This window comes from Sminthopsis crassicaudata, chromosome 3 (genome assembly GCF_048593235.1).
Source record: "Sminthopsis crassicaudata isolate SCR6 chromosome 3, ASM4859323v1, whole genome shotgun sequence".
Lineage (NCBI taxonomy): Eukaryota > Metazoa > Chordata > Mammalia > Dasyuromorphia > Dasyuridae > Sminthopsis > Sminthopsis crassicaudata.
Window position 1 is genome coordinate 40,365,285 of NC_133619.1, and position 20,219 is coordinate 40,385,503.

The 20,219-nt window shown below is 40.1% G+C and overlaps 1 protein-coding gene and 1 long non-coding RNA gene across 2 annotated transcripts in view; one reads left to right on the top strand and one right to left on the bottom strand.

Moving 5' to 3' along the window:
* MCF2L2 (MCF.2 cell line derived transforming sequence-like 2) overlaps positions 1-20,219 on the bottom strand; it is a 277,293-nt gene that overhangs the window by 226,526 nt on the left and 30,548 nt on the right. The window contains 1 exon segment of the mRNA XM_074301954.1: positions 15,398-15,512. Within this exon segment, the coding sequence (XP_074158055.1) occupies positions 15,398-15,512 (115 nt within the window).
* LOC141560332 (uncharacterized) lies at positions 850-6,555 on the top strand. The gene is made up of 2 exons (XR_012487697.1): positions 850-3,939; positions 5,694-6,555. It is a non-coding gene; the product is annotated as an uncharacterized LOC141560332 (long non-coding RNA).

The window sequence follows — 20,219 nt, forward strand, 5'->3', positions numbered from 1 at the left end:
AAGGAAGGAAGGAAGGAAGGGAGGAAGGGAGGGAGGGAGGGAGGGAGGAAGGAAGGAAGGAAGGAAGGAAGGGAGGAAGGGAGGAAGGGAGGGAGGAAGGGAGGAAGGGAGGGAGGAAGGGAGGAAGGGAGGAAGGGAGGAAGGGAGGAAGGAAGGAAGGAAGGAAGGAAGGAAGGAAGGAAGGAAGGAAGGAAGGAAGGAAGGAAGGAAGGAAGGGAGGAAGGGAGGAAGGGAGGAAGGGAGGAAGGGAGGAAGGGAGGAAGGGAGGAAGGGAAAAAGAAAGAAAGAAAGAAAGAAAGAGGAAGGGAGGAGGGAGGGAGGGTGGAAGGAAGAGAGAGAAGAGGTTAGGTTTATCACTGAATCCACAGTGCCTATAGACCAGCATCCATAAAGAAAAAATTAATGAGTTCATTGGACAGAAGCCGTAGCTTTTTCTTTCTGCTGAGTTCAGCAGCAATAATTAATAGCATACAGGCTAAGTGTTTTCCCAGAAATCTTCCGTATAAGTGTATTGATTTTCCCCTTTCTCCTAAGTGTTATTGATTTTGGGAGAGACTCAGGGCCGTAGGAATGAAATATTAAGTCTATATGGGACGGCGCGCTCCTTTTCCCCACAACTGGCTCCGCTCCCTCCCTTCCCTTCCCAGGAACTTGTTGGGAAGCGGCCTGAGGCGGGCGGCCGGCCGGGTGGCTCAGTGGGTAGAACCCCGGGCCGGGAGTCAGGAGGTCCAGAATTCAAGCCCAACTCAGACACCGGACTTACTCAGTGTGAATCTGAGCAAGTCACGTGATCTTGATTGCATTCTCCTCCCCTCCCCTCCCCTCCCAAAAAAGTGGTTTGCGACCTGAGCCGGACTCAGCCCTGTAGCTCCAGGGAAAGTGGGAGGGAGTATCAGAGAAGTGAGGGAAAGAACCAGAACCGGAGACAGAACGAACACGGTGAGGAGAGCCCATACGGGAGCTGAGATCCGCACGTGCCGCCACGACGGAGCAGGTCCGCGGAAGGGGCTCGGCAGTCTGGCTGGGACCTTTCTGTGTCCTCCGCTGATGACTTTACTGAGCACCGCGTTTTGTGGAGCCCCGATGTCCCGCCGGAGATAAACCCGAGCGCTCGGTGGGCTGGGCGTGACCGGAATTCTCCGCGCCCTGACAAACGGAGCGCGGGACTCCGCGGGCGCAGCCAGATGGCCGGCTCCGGGTTCTGAGAGAGCCTCGCCCCGGGAGGGGCCGATAAGATCCGTATGCGACCGCCCCTCCCCCACTCCGCGATTTTTATCTTCTTGACCTCCGGCTGCCCTCCCCCGTCCTAAGCGCAGTTCTAACTGTGCTCCCGGGTCCACTAGCTTAGGAGGAATAAACGCACAGATCCAACCTAACCGGTGTGTCTTTCTTAGACGGAACTCTGGGGGGAAAAGGTTGTCATTGATGCAGCCGAGAGACTCCGATAGGGCAATGGAGAGCTGGAGAATTTGGACTTTCCCTCCCCCTCCCTTCCTCTCTCTCTTCCCCTCTCTCCCTCAGCAACCGGACTTGGAACCACAGGACTAAGTTCCCGAAGCCCGGACGCTGACGCGGGCGTGAGTCCCTTCCCCAGATGCCCGGATGCTATCTGGAGTCCAGATGTTCAGGTTCCTCTCTGACCCCTGTGGGGGCGGAGACAGCCTCGCCCTAGATAGTCTCCTCGGAAGGCACTAAAACTGGGCGCGGGGCGGCCGGAACCTCGCTCCGAGGCTAAATTAAAGCCACAAGTACTGCCAGCGCAGGCCAGCTCCCCCAAGACAGCCGGGAGTTCCGCTGGGGCTCCTGTGATTGGTCCAAACTGGGCCAATTACAATCATTAACGCAAACGGCTCTCGGCGTAATTGGGTAAACAATCATATCCGCTGTGCAGTCCGGAAAGCAATTTCTCTTATAATGTAGATGTGGTCAAATGAAGACTGTGGGGTGAGTGGATGGGTTAGGAGCTGTTGGGTCATTCCGTCTGCCCTGCCGCTCATGCGCTGTAATGTTCTGAAACACTGTAATTAAGAACTTAGGAACTTCCACAATTTGTCTCTACATAAAAGGAAGCTTCACCTAAAATGATTTAACTATGACTTACAAAAATCAATAAATTAATATCAATAGATATTTAATAATAGATTTTTAAAAATCAATAGATTTATTAACTAGGTTATTTGAAGTTATTATGGGATTTTTTGTATTTGGTGAAGCAATTGGAGTTAAATGACTTGGCTGAGGTCACGTGGCTAATAAATATTAGGTGTCAGATCTAGATTTGGACTCAGGTCCTCGTGCTCCGGACCCTGCACCATCTAGCAGCACCCTAGAGTTAGGGTCTTAATCAAGTATTTGCATAAGTATTCTAAAAGAGGAAATTGTCACTGTACCAAGCAAGGACCTTGTAAAACTCCCTTTGGAAACTTACAAGGATTCTTACAATCAGCTAATGAAAAATTCTTATCAATCCTCTGCAAGAGTTTTCTGTGCTGTAGAATTCCTTATGAGTAAAAGGGATACAAAATGACAATCTGCACAAAACGAGAGGGAAATTTTCAAGACATATTGTAGAGTGGGTTTCAACTAAGGTTGTTTGTTTATCACTTGTGGAGGTTATGTATGTCTTGAAGCAATTTGATTTTAACAAACTCCATTTTTAAAGATCAATTTTAATGGGTGAATACAAAATAACTCCAAAGGAATGTAAGTGAACGATCACATACTACCTATGTGGGGTTTCAGAATGTCGTTTTTCTTAATTTCTAAAGAGAAAGGGAAGAAAAAGATTTTGAGCAAAATTTTAAAGTCCTGGTAGATTTATTTTAATAAGGTATTTTATTGGCTTTTAAAAATTTTAATCTCTTTCTCACTGTAAATACTTTTTGACTAAAGAAAGGTTATAACTAGAAATTTCATAATGATTAGATATTTATTTTGTAATAGAACACTATTGTGGATTTATTTCTGTTGCTTAAAAGAAATTTCATACCAACTTAATTTGATAAATTCCAATTTTAAATGTTTATTTTTGCTGTAAGGTTGAATAAGAGAGGGATATCTATCATTCTATGTAACTGCCAAGAGAGCACGTTACAAATGGCGCCCAACGTGGTGGACGCATCAGGAATTATCAGGTTTTGAAAATATTTAATATTCAGAATTAAGATTCTGAAAGATCCGGTAGAAACGCCACTTAGGAGGGAAGACAGAGAAGCAATATGGACCCAGGTAACTCTGGGATCAGACTCAAGGACACAGCTGAACATAATGCTTATTATATAAAGAGGTTAAAGAGCCAGATGGAAGATCTTTTAACAAAGATCACCACTGAAGAACAGCAGGAAGCTTGTAATCAAGCTCCCAGAAGGCTATCCCCACACCTATTTGATATAGCTCCGAGAGGGAGCAACCTAGAGCTAATGCGTATGTATGACAGTATAGAGTATAAAATGCCACAGCAAGAGTTGCTGGAATTGCAGGTTAAACTACAGATTGAGCTAGAGAAAGAAGAAAAAGCTAGGTTACTACAGATAGAACAGGAAGAGTTCAAACCAGTGGCTGAAATTAAGAAAGGAAATAAACGAACCACATGGACTTCAGTTGTAGAAATTCTTCTTAGCATTTTGTTGGTTTACCTCCTGCATTGTTGTTTTAAGGAATTTATTGATTACTCTTTCATTGAGAAGAAGTTTAGTTCTTTTTATGTGCAAAGCTCAGGTTTGATTTTAAATCAGCCTTTGGGGAATTTTCCAATTCTTCCCTCTGCCTCACCTTCTTGGGCCAAGGGAGAAGGGGGAGGAGGAAAAGGAAGGGCGATAATACCATCAGCACTGCCCATTAATCCATTTAAAACTCCTGTGTCTTCATTTCAAAGGACAGGAGTAGGCTTTATGGCCCAAGGCAAAAAGGAATTGTGGGGTATTGAGTATAATCAGAAAAGTTTTGAAAATACAGTTCAGTTAATTTCTAAGAAACCTTACAGGGATAAGACCTTGCAGTTAGAGAGAGTGGAGTTTTATCCTTGTAAAACTGTTAGGATAGTCTTTGGAGAGTTGGAACTCCTCTTTTCTTACCTCGTGGATTTTCCACTTCCACAGGTGAGCTTGATTTCCCAACCCCCTACGGGTACTTATAAAACAGTGTTTATGTTTAGAATGGGTTGGAAAATTGCTGTTTTAATCACTAGAATAAATAGACAGTGTGTGATCTTTGACCCAGGAGGAAAATATCAGATTTATTGATTCACACTCCTGGAGTACAATTCGGTATCAGAAATTCAAACTTTGATTTTTAGGCAAAAGAATTCAGGGATATAGCCGAGTGTTCTAGTAAAGTCATTACTGCACAGACTATCCCCAAGATCTTCTCTTCTAAACAAGAGAAGGGAATTTTGGGATATGTGATTGCTTACAATTTTTAAATTTTGATTTTACATTTTTAAACATTTTTGATTTTACATCTTCAAAGTATTTTGATTTTACATTTTAAAGTTATTTTGGTTTTATATTTTTAATCTATTTTGGTTTTACATTTTTAAATTCTTTGCCTTTTACCTTAGCAATGCACTTCAGGCATACACAGAAAGTGCAGCTAAGTGACAGACTGACTTTTGTCTGACTTGTTAATCTTTTTGACAACAATTTTGTTTCCACTGTGATGTGGAAAGGCCTGGATGGCATTTGGAAAGGCCCAAGTTGGGCCCCGGGGACATTCCTTCCTAGGTGCAGATCCAGCAGTAGAGTTCATCCCCACCAGAGACATTTGTAACCTGGGGATCCAAGAGAAGGACCAGACAACAGTCCAGAGAGACCAGCCAGATGTCAGCAGCCCTTCAGACGCTGATGGCAGCGATGCCCCTCCTGACCGTGACCAGAGACACCAGACACAGTTCCAGTGTTGCAGCTGAAATGGACTGTTTTGGGTGATACGCAATATAAAGACTGTAAATGGACAATGGGCCTGCTTGCTTCTCCCGTGGCCACTTGCCATATGGTGGCCTGGGAAGAGGCTTTGCCCTATGCTTTCTATTGAAGGACTATGCTTTTAAATTAGTGGGTGAAAAACCAACACACCCACCTGCCATTGTTATTGAGACAATGTTACTGGACATGACTTTGCTTATGTGCACCTGTGAATCTAGAATTGTTCTAGAATTGTGAAAAGTGCAATAGAGAATTGTGATAAACTAGAATTGTTCTAGGATTGTGAAAAGTGCAATAGAGAATTGTGATAAGCTAGAATTGTTCTAGAATTGTGAAAAGTGCAATTGAGAATTTTGATAAACTAGAATTGTTCTAGGATTGTGACAAGTGCAATTGAGAATTGTGATAAGCTAGAATTGTTCTAGGAGTGTGAAAAGTGCAACAGAAAATTGTAAGAAACTAGAATTGGTCTAGAACTGTGATAAATGTAACTAGAATTGTGACAACCTACCTACTGATATTTGTTAACTAGAATTGTGATGTTTTACCTTGTTGACTTCCCACCTCAGTGTCGACATCCTACCTCATTGGCATCCAACCTCTTTGGCATATTATCTCGAGTATGACTTTGATGAATGGGTTGAACACTTGGGCCACTGTTGAGCCTGGTTCTCATTGTCATACTTCTGTTTACTGATCTGCTGCTTTGTACCTCCTTGGGCATAACACTGTCATCTCATGGATCAAGTGAACTATAGCTGGTGCTAAAAGTTTAGCTTGGTGAGATGTGCGGTTCCCGCAAAACAAGAGAAAGGGAATTGTAAGGGCCCTTTGGATGGGCGGACACAGTGCATCGGGAGATTGAGGCCCGGAAGTAATTTCTGTGGATATTAGGACTGCCCTTGGGCGGGATCCTGGCCATATTGAGATAGTTTTGTAATGGGTGACTCTCTCGCTGATTGGCTGTGTGTGTGACCTCACAGGCCCTATATAAGCCCACTGCAGGCAGCAACCGCCCTCTTTAACCTCCTGCTGTTCACCCTGGCTCCTAGCCTGGGTGGCCAAGCCAAGATGGGTAGCCGAAAGAGGTAAGGGTTTTGGTAGTGAACACATGGGTCTTCTGACCAGGTGTTCACCAGGGAACCAACAAGTCAGGGCATCAGTCAGGGCATTATGTGAGTAGGTATAATAAAGGCTTTTAAGATTACACGTGGTTGTTCTTGAGTGCGCTACCGGTTATTAAGCTATAGATTCAAGAGATTGTGGCCAGAGACCTTAGAAGGCCTCAGAGGAGGCGAGCCGGGTAGAGCTCACACTGCAAAGGACAGTGGTCAAAGGTACTCTGGTGGGTCTAGGACAGACTAGTAATTGTAACTGCCAGGAGAGCACGTTACAATTCTAGAGATTCCCAGCTAGTTTACTTTGTGAAAGTTTAGTGATTATGCCCTTTTAACATCAAGATAAAATTTAAGCTGCTTTTAAGAAAGAGAAATACTTTGAGGAAGACATGTTTAAATTGAGGAAAAAAAACTCTTGTAAAAATCTTTTGTGTGATTTTTTTTAGAAGGCCTACTAAATGCATTATAACAATATATGTATATTGTTATACTAATAAATAGCTGATTTATTATAACAATAATTTAATATTGATAACAATTATGTCCAAACCTACTGTGATTAGTGAGACTTTAGGACCCTGGGTATTCTTTCTGGAGTCTCATTCTTAGCTCAATTTTTGAGTATCAGAAGTTTTTTGCAGTACTTGCAGATCAGAAGTTCCTTATGGTACTGACATACTGAACCTAGAGCTCTTCTTGCTTTGCCAGATAATTAGCTCACCCTGATTCATGTCAAAAATAATAGAACCACAGTTCTAAAGTCAGAAGGTACTTCAGAGATCATTTCGTCCCACCCCCTCATCTAAAGGATGAGGAAACTGAGTCCCTTAGAGATTGTCTGTCTTGTCATAAAGACACTAAGTGGCAGAGCAAATTTTTGAAACCATGTCTTCTTGCACCAGAGCCATTGTTCTTTCCCTCATCTTCCTAAATGTAAAGAGAACCTTGAGGATCTTTTATTTATCTACATTGTTTCCCTTCTCTAGGTTCTATTATACTTCATGTCTGGAGGAGCCTCTGACAAAGAAGTTACATGCAAGGTGTGCTCTTTAAACTAATACCAAAGAAATCTAGCATAATGGATGAGGTCTGGATTAGGTATCAGGAAGACCTGAGTTCAAATCCCACTTTAGGCACTTACTGGCCATTTGATGTTAGACCAGTTGCTAAATCTTTTTGGTATTAGTTTCCTAACTTTAAAGTGGGGATAATAATAGCACCTAAATGGTTGTGAGATCCAAATATGATAATATATGTAAAGTTTCTGCAAATCTCAAAGTACCACACACGAAAAAAGGGCTATTTGTAGTAGGCTTTGCCTAGAACCTGCAGTGAATCCCACAATGTCCCAGCCCAGAAGTACAGAGGAAAATTAACTCTATGAAAAACAAACTCATAAGATAGGATGGAGGGGAACATGGTTGAGCAAGAGATTCAAGATCACAGATGCCCTGTATGAGATGTTTAGCTTGAAGAGAAGGCTCTGGGAACATAAAAATATTGTTACATATTGGACACCAATAACAGTCCAATGCATGTTTTTTTACTTTTTCTTTTCTCTTCTCTTCTCTTCTTTTCTTTCTTTCTCTCTGTTTCTCTCTTTCTTCCTCCCTCCCTTCCTCCCTCCCTTCTTTCCTTCCTTCCTTCCTTCCTTCCTTCCTTCCTTCCTTCCTTCCTTCCTTCCTTCCTTCCTTCCTTCCTTCCTTCCTTCCTTCCTTCCTTCCTTCCTTCCTTCCTTCCTCCCTCCCTCCCTCCTTTCTTTCTTTCTTTTTCTTCCTTCTCTACTTTTTTTCTTTCTTCCTTCTTTTCTTCCTCTTTCCCCTCCTTCCTCTTTCTCTTCTTCTTCTCCTCCTCCTCCTCTTCCTCCTCCTCCTCCTCCTTCTTCTTTTTCTTTTTCTTCTTCTTCTCTCTCTCTCTCTCTCTCTCTCTCTCTCTCTCTGTCTCTGTCTCTCTCTCTCTCTCTCTCTCTCTCTCTCTCTCTCTCTCTCTCTCTCTCTCTCTCTCTCTCTCTCTCTCCTCTCTCTCTCTCTCTCTCTCTCTCCCCTTCCCTTCCTCCCTCCTTTATTTCTTCCTTCCCCACCTCCCTTCTTTCTTTCAATCAGGGTTGAGTGACTTGCCCAGGGTCACTCAGGACGTTTTAAGTGTCTTAAGGCCAGATTTTAACCCAGGTCCTCCTGATTCCAGAGCTGTACTCTATCCACTTTGTCACTGCCTCTTCCCTCTCCACTCTCCTTCTCCCCCCCCCCCCCAACTTCCCTCTCCTATTTTCAATGAGGAACCTTAGGGTAGAGCTGGCCAAGAGAAAACTCAGGCAGTTTGAGGGCTTTAAAAAAGGAAGTAGAGACAGACAAGCTCCCGGGATGGGGAAAGGACAGAGTGCAGAAGCCCTCAGTAGGCAGAAGCCAGGGACCCGTTGAACCATTTCCACATCCTTCTTCTGGGCATCCAGCCACCCACAATCTCTCAAGTGAACAGGAAACCTGACTGCTTTGATGGAAGACTTGAACAAGTTGCTGTTCTAGAAGACAGTAAAATCAAGATACATACAGCTTTACCCTTAAAGTTCCCCTTGGGCCAATCATCTATGACATCTCACCCTCTTCACAGGAGGGAGAACTGAACCTATGGAAAATCTCAGAGGAAAACAGGAGGAAATTCTCTTTGGGGGAAAGCAGGATTTCAGCTGTGACTTGGGGAAGCCAGGAAGTGGAGATGATAAGGGGAGAGGATTCCAGGGATGGGAGGCAGCTAGTGAACATTCCCAGTGTCAGTCGATGGATGTTTCATGGCAGGACCAGAAAGGAGACTGATATAACTGGAATGCCGGGAATATGGGGAAAGGAAGGGAGAGAAGTCTGAACAAGTAAGCAACAAGTTGGCCAGTTCTAGACACAATCTGCAAGAGCTACTCTTGAAGGCAGTGGCTATCGTCTGCACTTGGAATATTTCTCCCTAATCTTCCCTTGGGGAGCACCATCACTCTAGAATAAAGGCACCTCAGAACCAGCCAAGGGAGGCTATCTGCAGTTCAGATCTCACCGGGCTCTGGGAATCTGCAAGGAATTCTGGAGAGATAAAGGAGGTGGCTGTGGCTACCAGGCATTCAGATGGGATAATGCCAGATCTAGCCCCTCATTTCCACAAGATGCTTTCAGTCTCCAAAGAAGAATAAGCAAGAGCAGAAAATGATTTTGTTCATCAAAAATCCATCCTTTATTTCCTGCTGAGAGCACTGGATGTTCAAAGACTAGCCAAAAAAATGTGTGGGATGAGGTTTTCCTGGGAATTCTTGCATGACTGGCCCTGTAGGTCAGGGACTAGCCAACTCATCATATCTCTAAGGCTATTAAAAAAAGTCACCGTAGGAATCCAGTTGTAATTTTTAAATAAATGGAAGAAGGTTCCGAGATTCCTACACTGTTTGGCCACCGTATCTCTTCCATTCCTTGCTGTCAATGGGGCTCATTTTTGGAGTATAGAATTTTTTATAACTTAACTTTGACCTACTTTCCCAGGCTTTTTACACATTACTCTTTTCCAAGCACTTTACAATCCAGCCAAAATGGCTTTCTTAGAGTTCCTCCCACAATGTGCCCCTTCTCCCATATTCACATTATTATATCAGCTATCCTCCATGTCTGGAAGAACACCTCTTCACCTCAGCTCTTAGCCAGCTTTAAATAGGGAAGCAGAAGGAGACAAACATTAAGTGCCAGGTAGGGTGGCCAAGTGGGGCAGTGGATAAAGCTCCAAGCCTGGAGTGAAAAAAACCTGATTTCAAATCTGATCTCAGACACTTCCTAATTGTATAACCCTGAGCAAGTCACTTAATCCTGTTTACCTTAGTTTCCGCATCTGTAAAATGAGCCAAAGAAGGAAATGGCTGGCTGAAAATGACTAAACAAAAAACAATATGCCAGATATTGTGCTAAGTACTTTTACAAATATTATTCTAACTTGATCTTTGCAACAAACTGGGAGTTCCACCCTTTTTCTTGAACATCATAGGATGGAACCTGTGATTTCATTGAATTTCTAGAGAACTGAACTTCAGAAAATTGTCAGAAGAGGAAACTCTACCAACGCAAGCCAATAACTTCTCTGCAACTTATTTTCTCAGAGAGTTATCTAAAAAAATAGGGAAGTAAGGGGACTTGCCCAGGACAGCATGTGTCAGAAGCAAGACTTGGTTCTTTCTAGCTCTGAGACCAGCTATATCTCCATTCTGTCACCCTGCCTGACATTTCCATAGTGAGACTATTCTGTAGATATTCTGTGTGTGTGTGTGTGTGTGTGTGTGTGTGTGTGTGTGTGTGTGTGTGTGTGTACAAGTGGGTGTAATTAAAAAAAAATTAGGGACAATAGCATGAACTCCTTTTAAAAATGTTCAATGCATTGTTCTTATAGACAGAAAGAGAGAGAGAGAAATACAGAGACTGAAAGAGACAGAGAAAGACAGAGAGACAGATACAGAGAGAGAGAAATCAATTCACAGAGAGACAGAGAAAGGCAGAGACAGAGAGAGATAAAGAGAGATACAGAGAAAGAAACAGTCAGAGAGATAGATACAGAAAGAGAGAGAGAAAGAAAAACAGAAACAAAGATAGATACAGAGAGAGAAAGACAAGAGACAAAGACAGAGATATAGAGACACATAGAGACAGAGACAGAAGGAGGAAGGGGGATGGAAGGAGAAAGGAAAAGGAAAAAGAGAATAAATTTAAAATAGGGCAAATAATGCCACGATGATTAAGTATTTCTGCTTTCTAGATAACTGTCTAACAGTGAAAACACAACTGGACAAGGGAAATAGCTCCAAAAATGGAGAAATAAAAGCTCAATGAGCTGTGATAAAAACCTTGAGTTTTGAAGAAGTGTACTAGGAACACCATCATGGACTGGTGCAAAAAGAAATAAGCAGAACCAAGAGAACACCATACACAGTAACTATAAACCAAATAGAAAGCTCCCTAGAAGGAAATCAAACTCTAACCAACTAAAAGGCAGGAAAAAAAAAGTCCTTTTTCATGACAAAGAGAAAAGAAACTATGGTAGAATGTTGTTGTATGTACTGTTAGAGGTGGTTGTCTGAAGTGGCTTGTGTGTGTGTGTGTGTGTGTGTGTGTGTGTGTGTGTATAATTTAATTTAATTTTGCTTTATTACAAAGGGACTATCTTGAGGGAATAATTGGGAGGGAAATAAGCATTTCCTACAATTACTCCCTGTAACAATAATAATTTTTAAATGAGCATCAATTAAATTTATTTTTTTAAATGTCACCTCATATTAATCAGACTTAGAGTTTGAAATTAACAAAGAGGGTCTTTTATGTGGGACTCAAGCTTTACAATACCCAAAATGCTTTTCTCACAACAACCAGGGAGATGGGTACTATAACTTCTACCCACCTCATTCCCATCTGACAGATGGGAAAACTGATGTTCAACAGGAAAGTGAAAGGCAGAGGAGAAACTAATTAATCCCTGATCTTCTGACTCCAAAGTGAGTATGCTTGTCATCTCTAGTTTACTCTTGAGTATAATTAACAAATTCTTTTATTTTAAAATGTGACTATTATATGAACAAATATCAGAAAAAATTTTGTTTTACAGAACTTTTCATTATAGAGGATTCCCTATAAGCAAATCATAACTCTGCCTAACAATAAACTTGAAATGTATTTCTTCTCCATGCCACTAATCTAAAAGTTTCCTAGTTCTTGCCAGAGATGGGTAGATTTTGTGTAGGATTTGGACTAAAGCCAGAGTTATTTAATAAAGAGTTGATAAGGTATGGCCCAAGTCACCAGCCTAGAGAAGAAATAATTACTTTTCCTATTATTATGCAAAGTTGATTTCAAGCATTTGGAGGGGATGAGACTCCGTGACACCACAAGAACCTATGACTAAGATAGAAAATAGGGATAAATAGCCCTATGGCTCAACTGTACCCCCAAACCGGTACCTAGAGTGGGGAAATTTCACACAGTGTGCAAGGGTGCTTGAGGCATTCCTGTGCAAGCTTCAGTGACTACGTATCCCCAATTTTTGATCCTTTCCCCTACTGGGCTATCAGTTCCTTGAAGGCAAGAACCGGGACTCCTTTATGATCCTATGCCCAGCCTCACACCATGCTTATGGTTGGCACTTAGTACCTACTTGTGGAATAGGTGGATGGATGAATCAATGAAAGAAAAGATATTCTGCTTCTCTTCCATTTCTATAACAACTCCCCTTCAGTTAACTCCTCTAATCTCTGTTGCTTTTTCTTTTTCTTTTTTTGTTTTTCTTTTATTCTTTTAAAATTATATGTAAAAATACATTTTAACACTCATTCTCACTGGAGTGGTTTGCCATTTCCTTCTCCAGCTCATTTTACAGATGAGGAAACTGAGGCAAACAGAGGTTAAGTGGCTTGCCCAGTGTCACAGAGCTAGTAAGAGTCTGAGGCAACATTTGAACTCAGGTTCTTGACTCTAGCTCTATTGGTCCATCCAAGTTGCTACTTAGATGTCTTAACCTTAAAAAGTTCTTCCTGATATTGAGCCTAAATTGTTCTCCTTACAACTCTAATCATTGCTCCAAGTTCTTCCCTCTGGAACCAGAGAAAATAAGCGTTATCCCTCCTCTGTGTGACAGTTATTTTCAGATTCTTGAAGGAGGCTCTCATGTTCCCCTGATCCAAATTAAACACGACTGAACCCTTCAAGCAATCCTCATATGGCATGAGCACAATGCATTTATTAAGCAGCTCCTGTGTTTCTGGGTCTCAGTTTCCTCAACAAGCATCTATTAAGAACCAATATTTCCAAATCTCAGTTTCTTCCACAAGCTATGACTCTATGATTTATGATCTTTTCCAGTGGAAAAAACTGATGTCTAGAATTGAACTCAGTACTTCAAGTGACGTCAAAGGAGCCCAAAGTCTCCTCCCTATCCCTGAGAGCTCTGGCTCTCTCAATGCAGAGCAAGCTCACATCAGCTTTTTAAAACTTCTTTGGGTCTTAGTTTCCCCATATGTAAATCAAAGAGGTTGGACTAATTGCCTGTAAGGTCCCTTTCTTCTAGCCCTAAACTTAGATCCTCAACTGGGTTCTATGCCAGTGGAGAGAGGCGGTCAGCAGTAAAATACCTTCCTTGTAATGAAGGAACATCTTCCCCACAGGATCCAGAATGGTGCAGGGCACAGAGCAGGCATTTAATAAATGTTTGTGGAGTGAAAGACTGAGTGGAATGGTTTCTCTGGGGTCCAGAGCCCTGTTCTCACTGACTTTAGAACTTTTGATATGTCAAGTGCCTCAGTATCTTACCAGACACCACGGAGATATATGAGTCACTCTTCTGGAGTGCCATGAATCCATGAACTCACAAAACTAGTCAAAGCATTTATTCTGATCTAGACACAATTGAAAACTAGAAACAAATCACTCCCCCTCTCTGTCTCTCTTTTCTTTTTTCTTCTCTCTCTTTCCATTCTCTCTCTCTCTCTCTCTCTCTCTCTCTCTCTCTCTCTCTCTCTCTCTCTCTCTCTCTCTCTCTCTCTCTCTCTCTCTCTTTCCTCCCCTCTCTGTCTCTCTTTTCTTTCCTCTCTCTTTCCATTTCCAAACATACATATGTATATACTTCCCCATATATAGATATAATATATATAAGCCCCAACTTAACCAACTAACAGATAAATAGAGAATCAGTCAATTCAATTAACTTAACAAGCACTTATTAAGTGACTACCATATAGAAGGAAGGAAAGGAATGATGAGCAAAGGAAACCTAAGTTCAAGTCCCACATCTGGCATATACTGATTTCTCTTCAAATCTGAAAGCCTACAGGTAACTTCTTTTAAAACAAGAAGTTGCACATTATTCACTGATCAACATTGGCAGGGAGAATTCCCTCTTTGAAAAAAAAAAGTGAAATTGAGTGCAGTCCAAAAACAAAACAAATAAAAGAGCTAGGCATTGAAAACATAAAAGTAAAAACCAAAAACACCTCTTCCCTCAAAGAGCTTATATTCTACCAGGAGATATAACATGTAAATAAAAGCATCTTTGAGGTACTATTTCATACCCACCAACTTTGTGAAAATGATAGAAACAAAGAATCTCAAATCTGGTGGGATTTTGGAGGGGAAAAGGTCATCATTCATTAGTGATAAAATTGCAAAATTGGAGAATCTTTCTGGAGAGCAAACCAGTAGTTCACATTCTTTGAACCAATAGTTCTATTGTTTGAAATGGACTTTGATAATGTTATTAAAAACAATAACAACTACCAAAATAAGAGTCAAGTATTTTTTTAAAATCCCTTGTTTTATGTAATTGAAAAAAATCCACAAGCCTCCAAGACCCACCTAAATGTTTCACAATAAGGAAATGATGAAATTAATCATGGGACATTAATGAAACTGAAACCTTGGAAGACCTTTATGAGATAACAAAAAGAGTAAAAGCAGACCCAGAAGAATGGAGTAATCCACAGTAACTCTAGTCATGTGAGGAAAAATGAAGAGGGATCTGGAAGGAGTGAGAAAATGTTAAGACATTTTACATATTCAAATTAATTAATTTAAATACAAAACTTATTAAATTAAATATAAATAGCAATCAAGCAAATATCAAGCTGCTTGCATGAATGGGTGTTCAATATTGTTTCTCATAAAACATTTACAATATTTGTAAAAAGAAATTGCCCTTTTGCCAAAGCTCACCTTAGTCTTAGGGCAAGTACCCCCAGATGAACATTTTATAATGTTTTAAGCTCTGCAAAGTTCATTCTTCCCTACCCCAAATAAATCTAGGGCATAGATAGTAGCAGTTCTGTAATCCCCTTTTTATAGATGTGGAAACACTTCAGAAACATTAAATGACTTTCTCAGAATCATAAAGCTTTCAAATGTCAAAATCAGAATTGGAATCCAAGTCTCTCCTGGCTTCAAAATTAAGTTTTCTATGCACTATATCATGCTGCCTTTAGAATGGGAAGGTAGTATGATGTATTGGATAGGATAATGGACCTGGAGTCAAGAGGACCTATGTAAAATTTCATCTCAGAGGTGTAATAGCTGTGTGATCCTAATTAGTTCTAATCTAGTTCTAAATATGTCATTTTAGGCATAAACACTTGTCAAAATTATTGCTTTTAGATTCTATTTTCTCTTGAGTCCCAAAGTCTGATTTTATCTCCTTCACTGAAATAATCAGTCCATTCATGAGAAATGTACTGATGAGGAAGAAAATTTCCCTCTTTACTTTTATAGACAGCTGGAGAAAAGTGAGAGAGACAGAGACAGAGACATAGAGAGAGAGAGACAGGAGGGAAGAGTCTAGGAAAAGATCAGACCAGAGCATCCTGCTTACCTGGGGATGCTGGTCAAGTAGGTCACAACATTCAGGAAATCTTCATCAGGGATCTCGCTGAAGCCTGCAAACTCAGGGAAGGTTATGATTGGAGCGCCATCTTTTCCTCGACCTCCTGTAACAAAAGAAGCATATTCATAATTTTATAGGGATTTTCATGTTTTCCATAGAAATAAGAAGCAGTTAAGGCAGGCAACAAGTATTTACTAAGCATTTACCATGTGTTAAGGGCTGTGCTGGTCACTGAGGATACAAAAAAGACAAAAACACTCTCCTTGCCCTCAAGAACCTCACATTCCCATGGAAGAGATCACATGCAAATACCTATGTACAATTAAGACATCTCAGGATAAATTAGAGATAACCTCAGGGAAAAGCACTAGCAGTGAGGGGAACTGGAAAAGGTGGAAGGCAGAATTTAAGTCTGGAAAGAAGCTCTATATAAGCATTACTTATTAATATTATCATTTCTATTATTATTATTATTATTGCTATTACTATTATCATTCGTGTAGTAGTAAGTTATATTGGTTGAGAAATAGTAAGAAATAGAAAGAGAGTCTCCCATAGGGTAAGGAATACTTGAGTTTAGTTCCACTTCCTTTTTTCTTAGTAATAGCTTTATTTTTAAAATACACGTAAAGATAGTTTTCAACATTCACCCTTGTAAAACCTTATGTTCCAAATTTTTTCTTTCTCCCTTCCCCCTACCCCTTCCCTAAACACCAAATAATCCAATATAGGTTAAACATGTGCAATTCTTCTATCCATACTTCCACATTTATCATACTGCACAAGAAAAATCAGATCAAAAAAGGGGGGAAATGAGAGAGAGAAAAAAAAATAACAAAAATGGTGAAAATACTATGTTGTAATCCACATTTGGTCTCCATAGTTCTTTCTCTGGATGCAGATGGCCCTCTCCATCACAAGTTTATTGGACCCTGAATCCTCAGGTCCCTGATGATTCTGAGACTTCTGAGACTTTACTTAACTTTTTCAATGTCCCAAACAAGTCTACTATAAATTTCAGACCTAGTGTCAATATGCAGTCATAGAAACTAGAGTTTTATCATCAGAAGTCTCCTACATCAAAGAAATAATAAGTCAATCAATTAATCAATCAGTATTGATTAGGCTTCTGCTATGTACCAGGCATACATACCTGGGAATATTAAGAAAGGCAAAAGATGGTCCCTGCCCTCAAGGAATTTACAATCTAATGATAAAAGGGTAAATATTATTTGTTATTACTATTATTACAGAAGAGTTATTCATCTTCATGCAAGCTAGATGATTACAATTCTATCCTTTCTCTTCACCCTTCTTCACTACAATCCATTCTACTATTTGGGGATTCACAACATTAATAGTACCCATTTCCCAGGGTTGTTGGGAGATTCAAATGAGTTTAATTTATGTAAAGCAATTTAGAAGCTATTTTTGAACACTAGCAAAATAATTAGAGTTGCCTTTAAGATCATTAGTCATACAAAAGGAAATTATCTTCTTGTCCAGGCTTGCATAACCATTTCTCTTGTGTCTTCAAAGTAGACTAGATGAGGATATTTATTAGTTTCTATCTCTGATTCTTCACAGCTGGAATGAGGCCTACAGTCTCCCCTAAGAAAGGTGAATTTAGACATGTTAGAACAGGATTCTAACCGGTTTGTGTTCATGGGAGACACCACAGTATAAAAAGCTGAAGTGAAATTTTAACTTCCAGCTCCTGCCATTGATTTATTGGACATTGGGCAGAAGTCATTTTGATTCTCTGGATCTGACTTCTCCTCTGTCAAATGATGGGATGGGACAAAATGCTATATGGCACCTAAGAGAGCTCATTCAATTTTAGGTTTCCACAAGAGAAACACAGCTTCCAGAAGGAAGGAGATGATATTCTCTGCCCTACTTAGTCTTCGTCTGGAGTTACCAAATTCTAGGTTCTGATTGCCAATTACATGTTGCCACAATTTAGAAAGCACATTGATAAGCTGGAGAGGGCAACCAGGATGATAAAGGGCTTTGAGTTACCAACATGAGTTTGAGTGGAAGGAGAAGAAAAGACTGGGATTGGAAAGGGAGGCAGACATGTTAGCTGCATTTCAGTATTTGAAGGGCCATTTTTGGAAAGAAAGATTTCATCTGTTCCTCTTAGCCTCAGAAGGCAAAACTAGAAGTTGAAAAGCCAATTTAGGTTGGATGTTAATAAATCAGTCAACAAATCTGTATATTATACCCTGTGCTAGATTCAGTTAGTAAAAACTTCTTGACAATGAGAGTTGTCCCAGTGTGGAATAGAATTTGTTTTTTTAATGTTAGAATTTAATCATATATTGGAAATTACCATGAAATGTCAGAGTTGGAAACTCTCTCAGAGGTCAATTAGAATAACTCTTTCCATGACTAATACTGACCTCAACCATACCTCCAACAAATGATCATCCAGACTCTAAAGGCCTTCAGTAAGGGAAAGCTCATGTGATTCTCCACTTTTATCATTAACTTACCAAACTGGTTAATGTTTATTTAACTAAAATCCCAGAAAGTTGGGATATAATTAGACTTATGGTTTTACAAGTGATTGTGCAAATTTAACTTCATATCTAATGAGTAAAAGGTTGAGATGTTTGGATATTTGGATTTACACAGAATACTGAATATTTTCTTGGTTGTTCTTCTGGTTAAAAGTGGATAATAGTCTCAGATTGAACATTTATTCCAAAGGTGGAACTACCACCAAGATCATGAACTGCCATGGAAGACAATAAAGTATTTACTGCCATCTTGTGAGAAAAAAATAGTAATACATGAGAAATTGAAAAGGATTCTCAACCAAACTTCTTTGGTTAAAATATGGTTAAATCTGGAACACAGAATCTCAGATCACAGATATAGAGCTAAAAGGTACTTCAAAAATCATATGTTCCAGTGTTCTCATCTTACAGAGGAAGAAACTGAGGGTCCTGAAGGTTGAGGAACTTGTTTTAGACCTACCTCTCAGAAACCAAGAAGTTCATTCCCCTGATTTTATAAAGAACCTGAGATGCTTCACAAATCTTACAGCACTATATAAATACTAGCTATTCTGATTATGATTATTACTAAAGAATCATTATGTAGGAAAGAAACCATAGACAAATGAAGCAAGAGTTTACAAAAATGCTACTATTTGGGGTCTATTTGGCAAGAAGTGGAGAATCTATAAGAACTGCCATGAATCTCCTAAGCATGACAGCAATACCAGAAATTAAAGCATCTGCATCTGATTCTAGTATAATAAATAGAATTTTCAGTAAAGGCGATGCTGCCTGCTTTCACTTCCTTTAATAATGCAAATCAAGGAATGATGAATTCTACAAATTCATCTAATAATCATTTAAGTTAAGAGTCTCCAATTTCTTCTTCTAATAAAATCATTCCCCCACCCCAAACTCCTAATAATGGGCAAAAATGAGCTGTTATAATTTTAATTTCTCTTGTTCCTGTGTTTGTTCTTTGGTGAACTCCAAAAAATAGCAACCTATCAAAAATCAGGAGCAAGAGGTAAAAGAGTTAAAAGGTTGCTTGGATGATCAGACGTTCTATAATCATGACTCGACACCAAAGACTGGGGATTGATGTGTACTGAAAGGAAGAACAATTAGCAAATTCATTAATATAAATTCCATTTTAATGAACTGAACCAGCTACACCCAGCGAAAGAACTCTGGGAGATGACTATGAACCACTACATAGAATCCCCAATCCCTCTATTTTTGTCGGCCTGCATTTTTTATTTCCTTCACAGATTAATGGTACACCATTTCAAAGTCCGATTCTTCTTGTACAGCAAAACAACTGTTTGGACATGTATACATATGTTATATTTAACTTATACTTTAATATATTTAACATGTATTGGTCAGCCTGCCATCTGGGGGAAGGGGTGGGAGGAAGGAGGGGAAAAATTGGAACAAAAGGTTTGGCAATTGTCAATGTTGTAAAATTACCCATGCATATATCTTGTAAATAAAAACTATAATTAAAAGAAATAATAAAAAATAAAAAAGTAAATATATATATATATGTATATATGTGCATATATACATATATATATATAAAGTTCCATTTATGGTTCTTTGAGGAAGAATGACCTCTTTAAGTGAGATCCAGTGTCTTTCTTAGCCTTAATATCAGCATTTAAAAATGCTACTCGAGTCTAGGTCTCCACACAGCTATGGGGACATTCAAACATGTGACGATAGCCTGACTGGCACCAAATGATTCCAAAGGCAGCAAAGCTTCATTCTAGCAAACACATGATTCAAGCTGTCAGTAAAAGTGATAAAAATCTCAATTGATGCATGTGCTAATGAATCTTCCCTGTTTACAGATCTGAGGAGACTGGCACCATGTTCAGATATCATGTTCCAGCCTCACCTCACCATGGAGAGTAATGAGACCCAGCTAACATCATTGGAAATATAAAACCCTGCAGCTAGAACGGGGATCAGCTTACAGAGTTCAGAACTTTTCCTTCAGAATCGACACTGTCCCCTTGGGATTCTGGTGTTTCCCCTTCCACATCAAACAGATCTATAATCAGACATAGCCCGTGCTTTGTTTCCAGGGTAGGATGAAGTTGTACCATGTGCCTGAACAGCTAGGTGGTCCCCCAACCACAGGAGGCATTCCAACCCAGATCACAAATGTTTTTTGAAGCTGGCAGAAATAAAAAGTGTTTTAATGAACTTTATCACTTATAAAGCAGCATGATATAATGGATCGGGCACTAGATTTGGAATCAGGAAGACCTGGGTCTTCCTGACCATAGATAAAT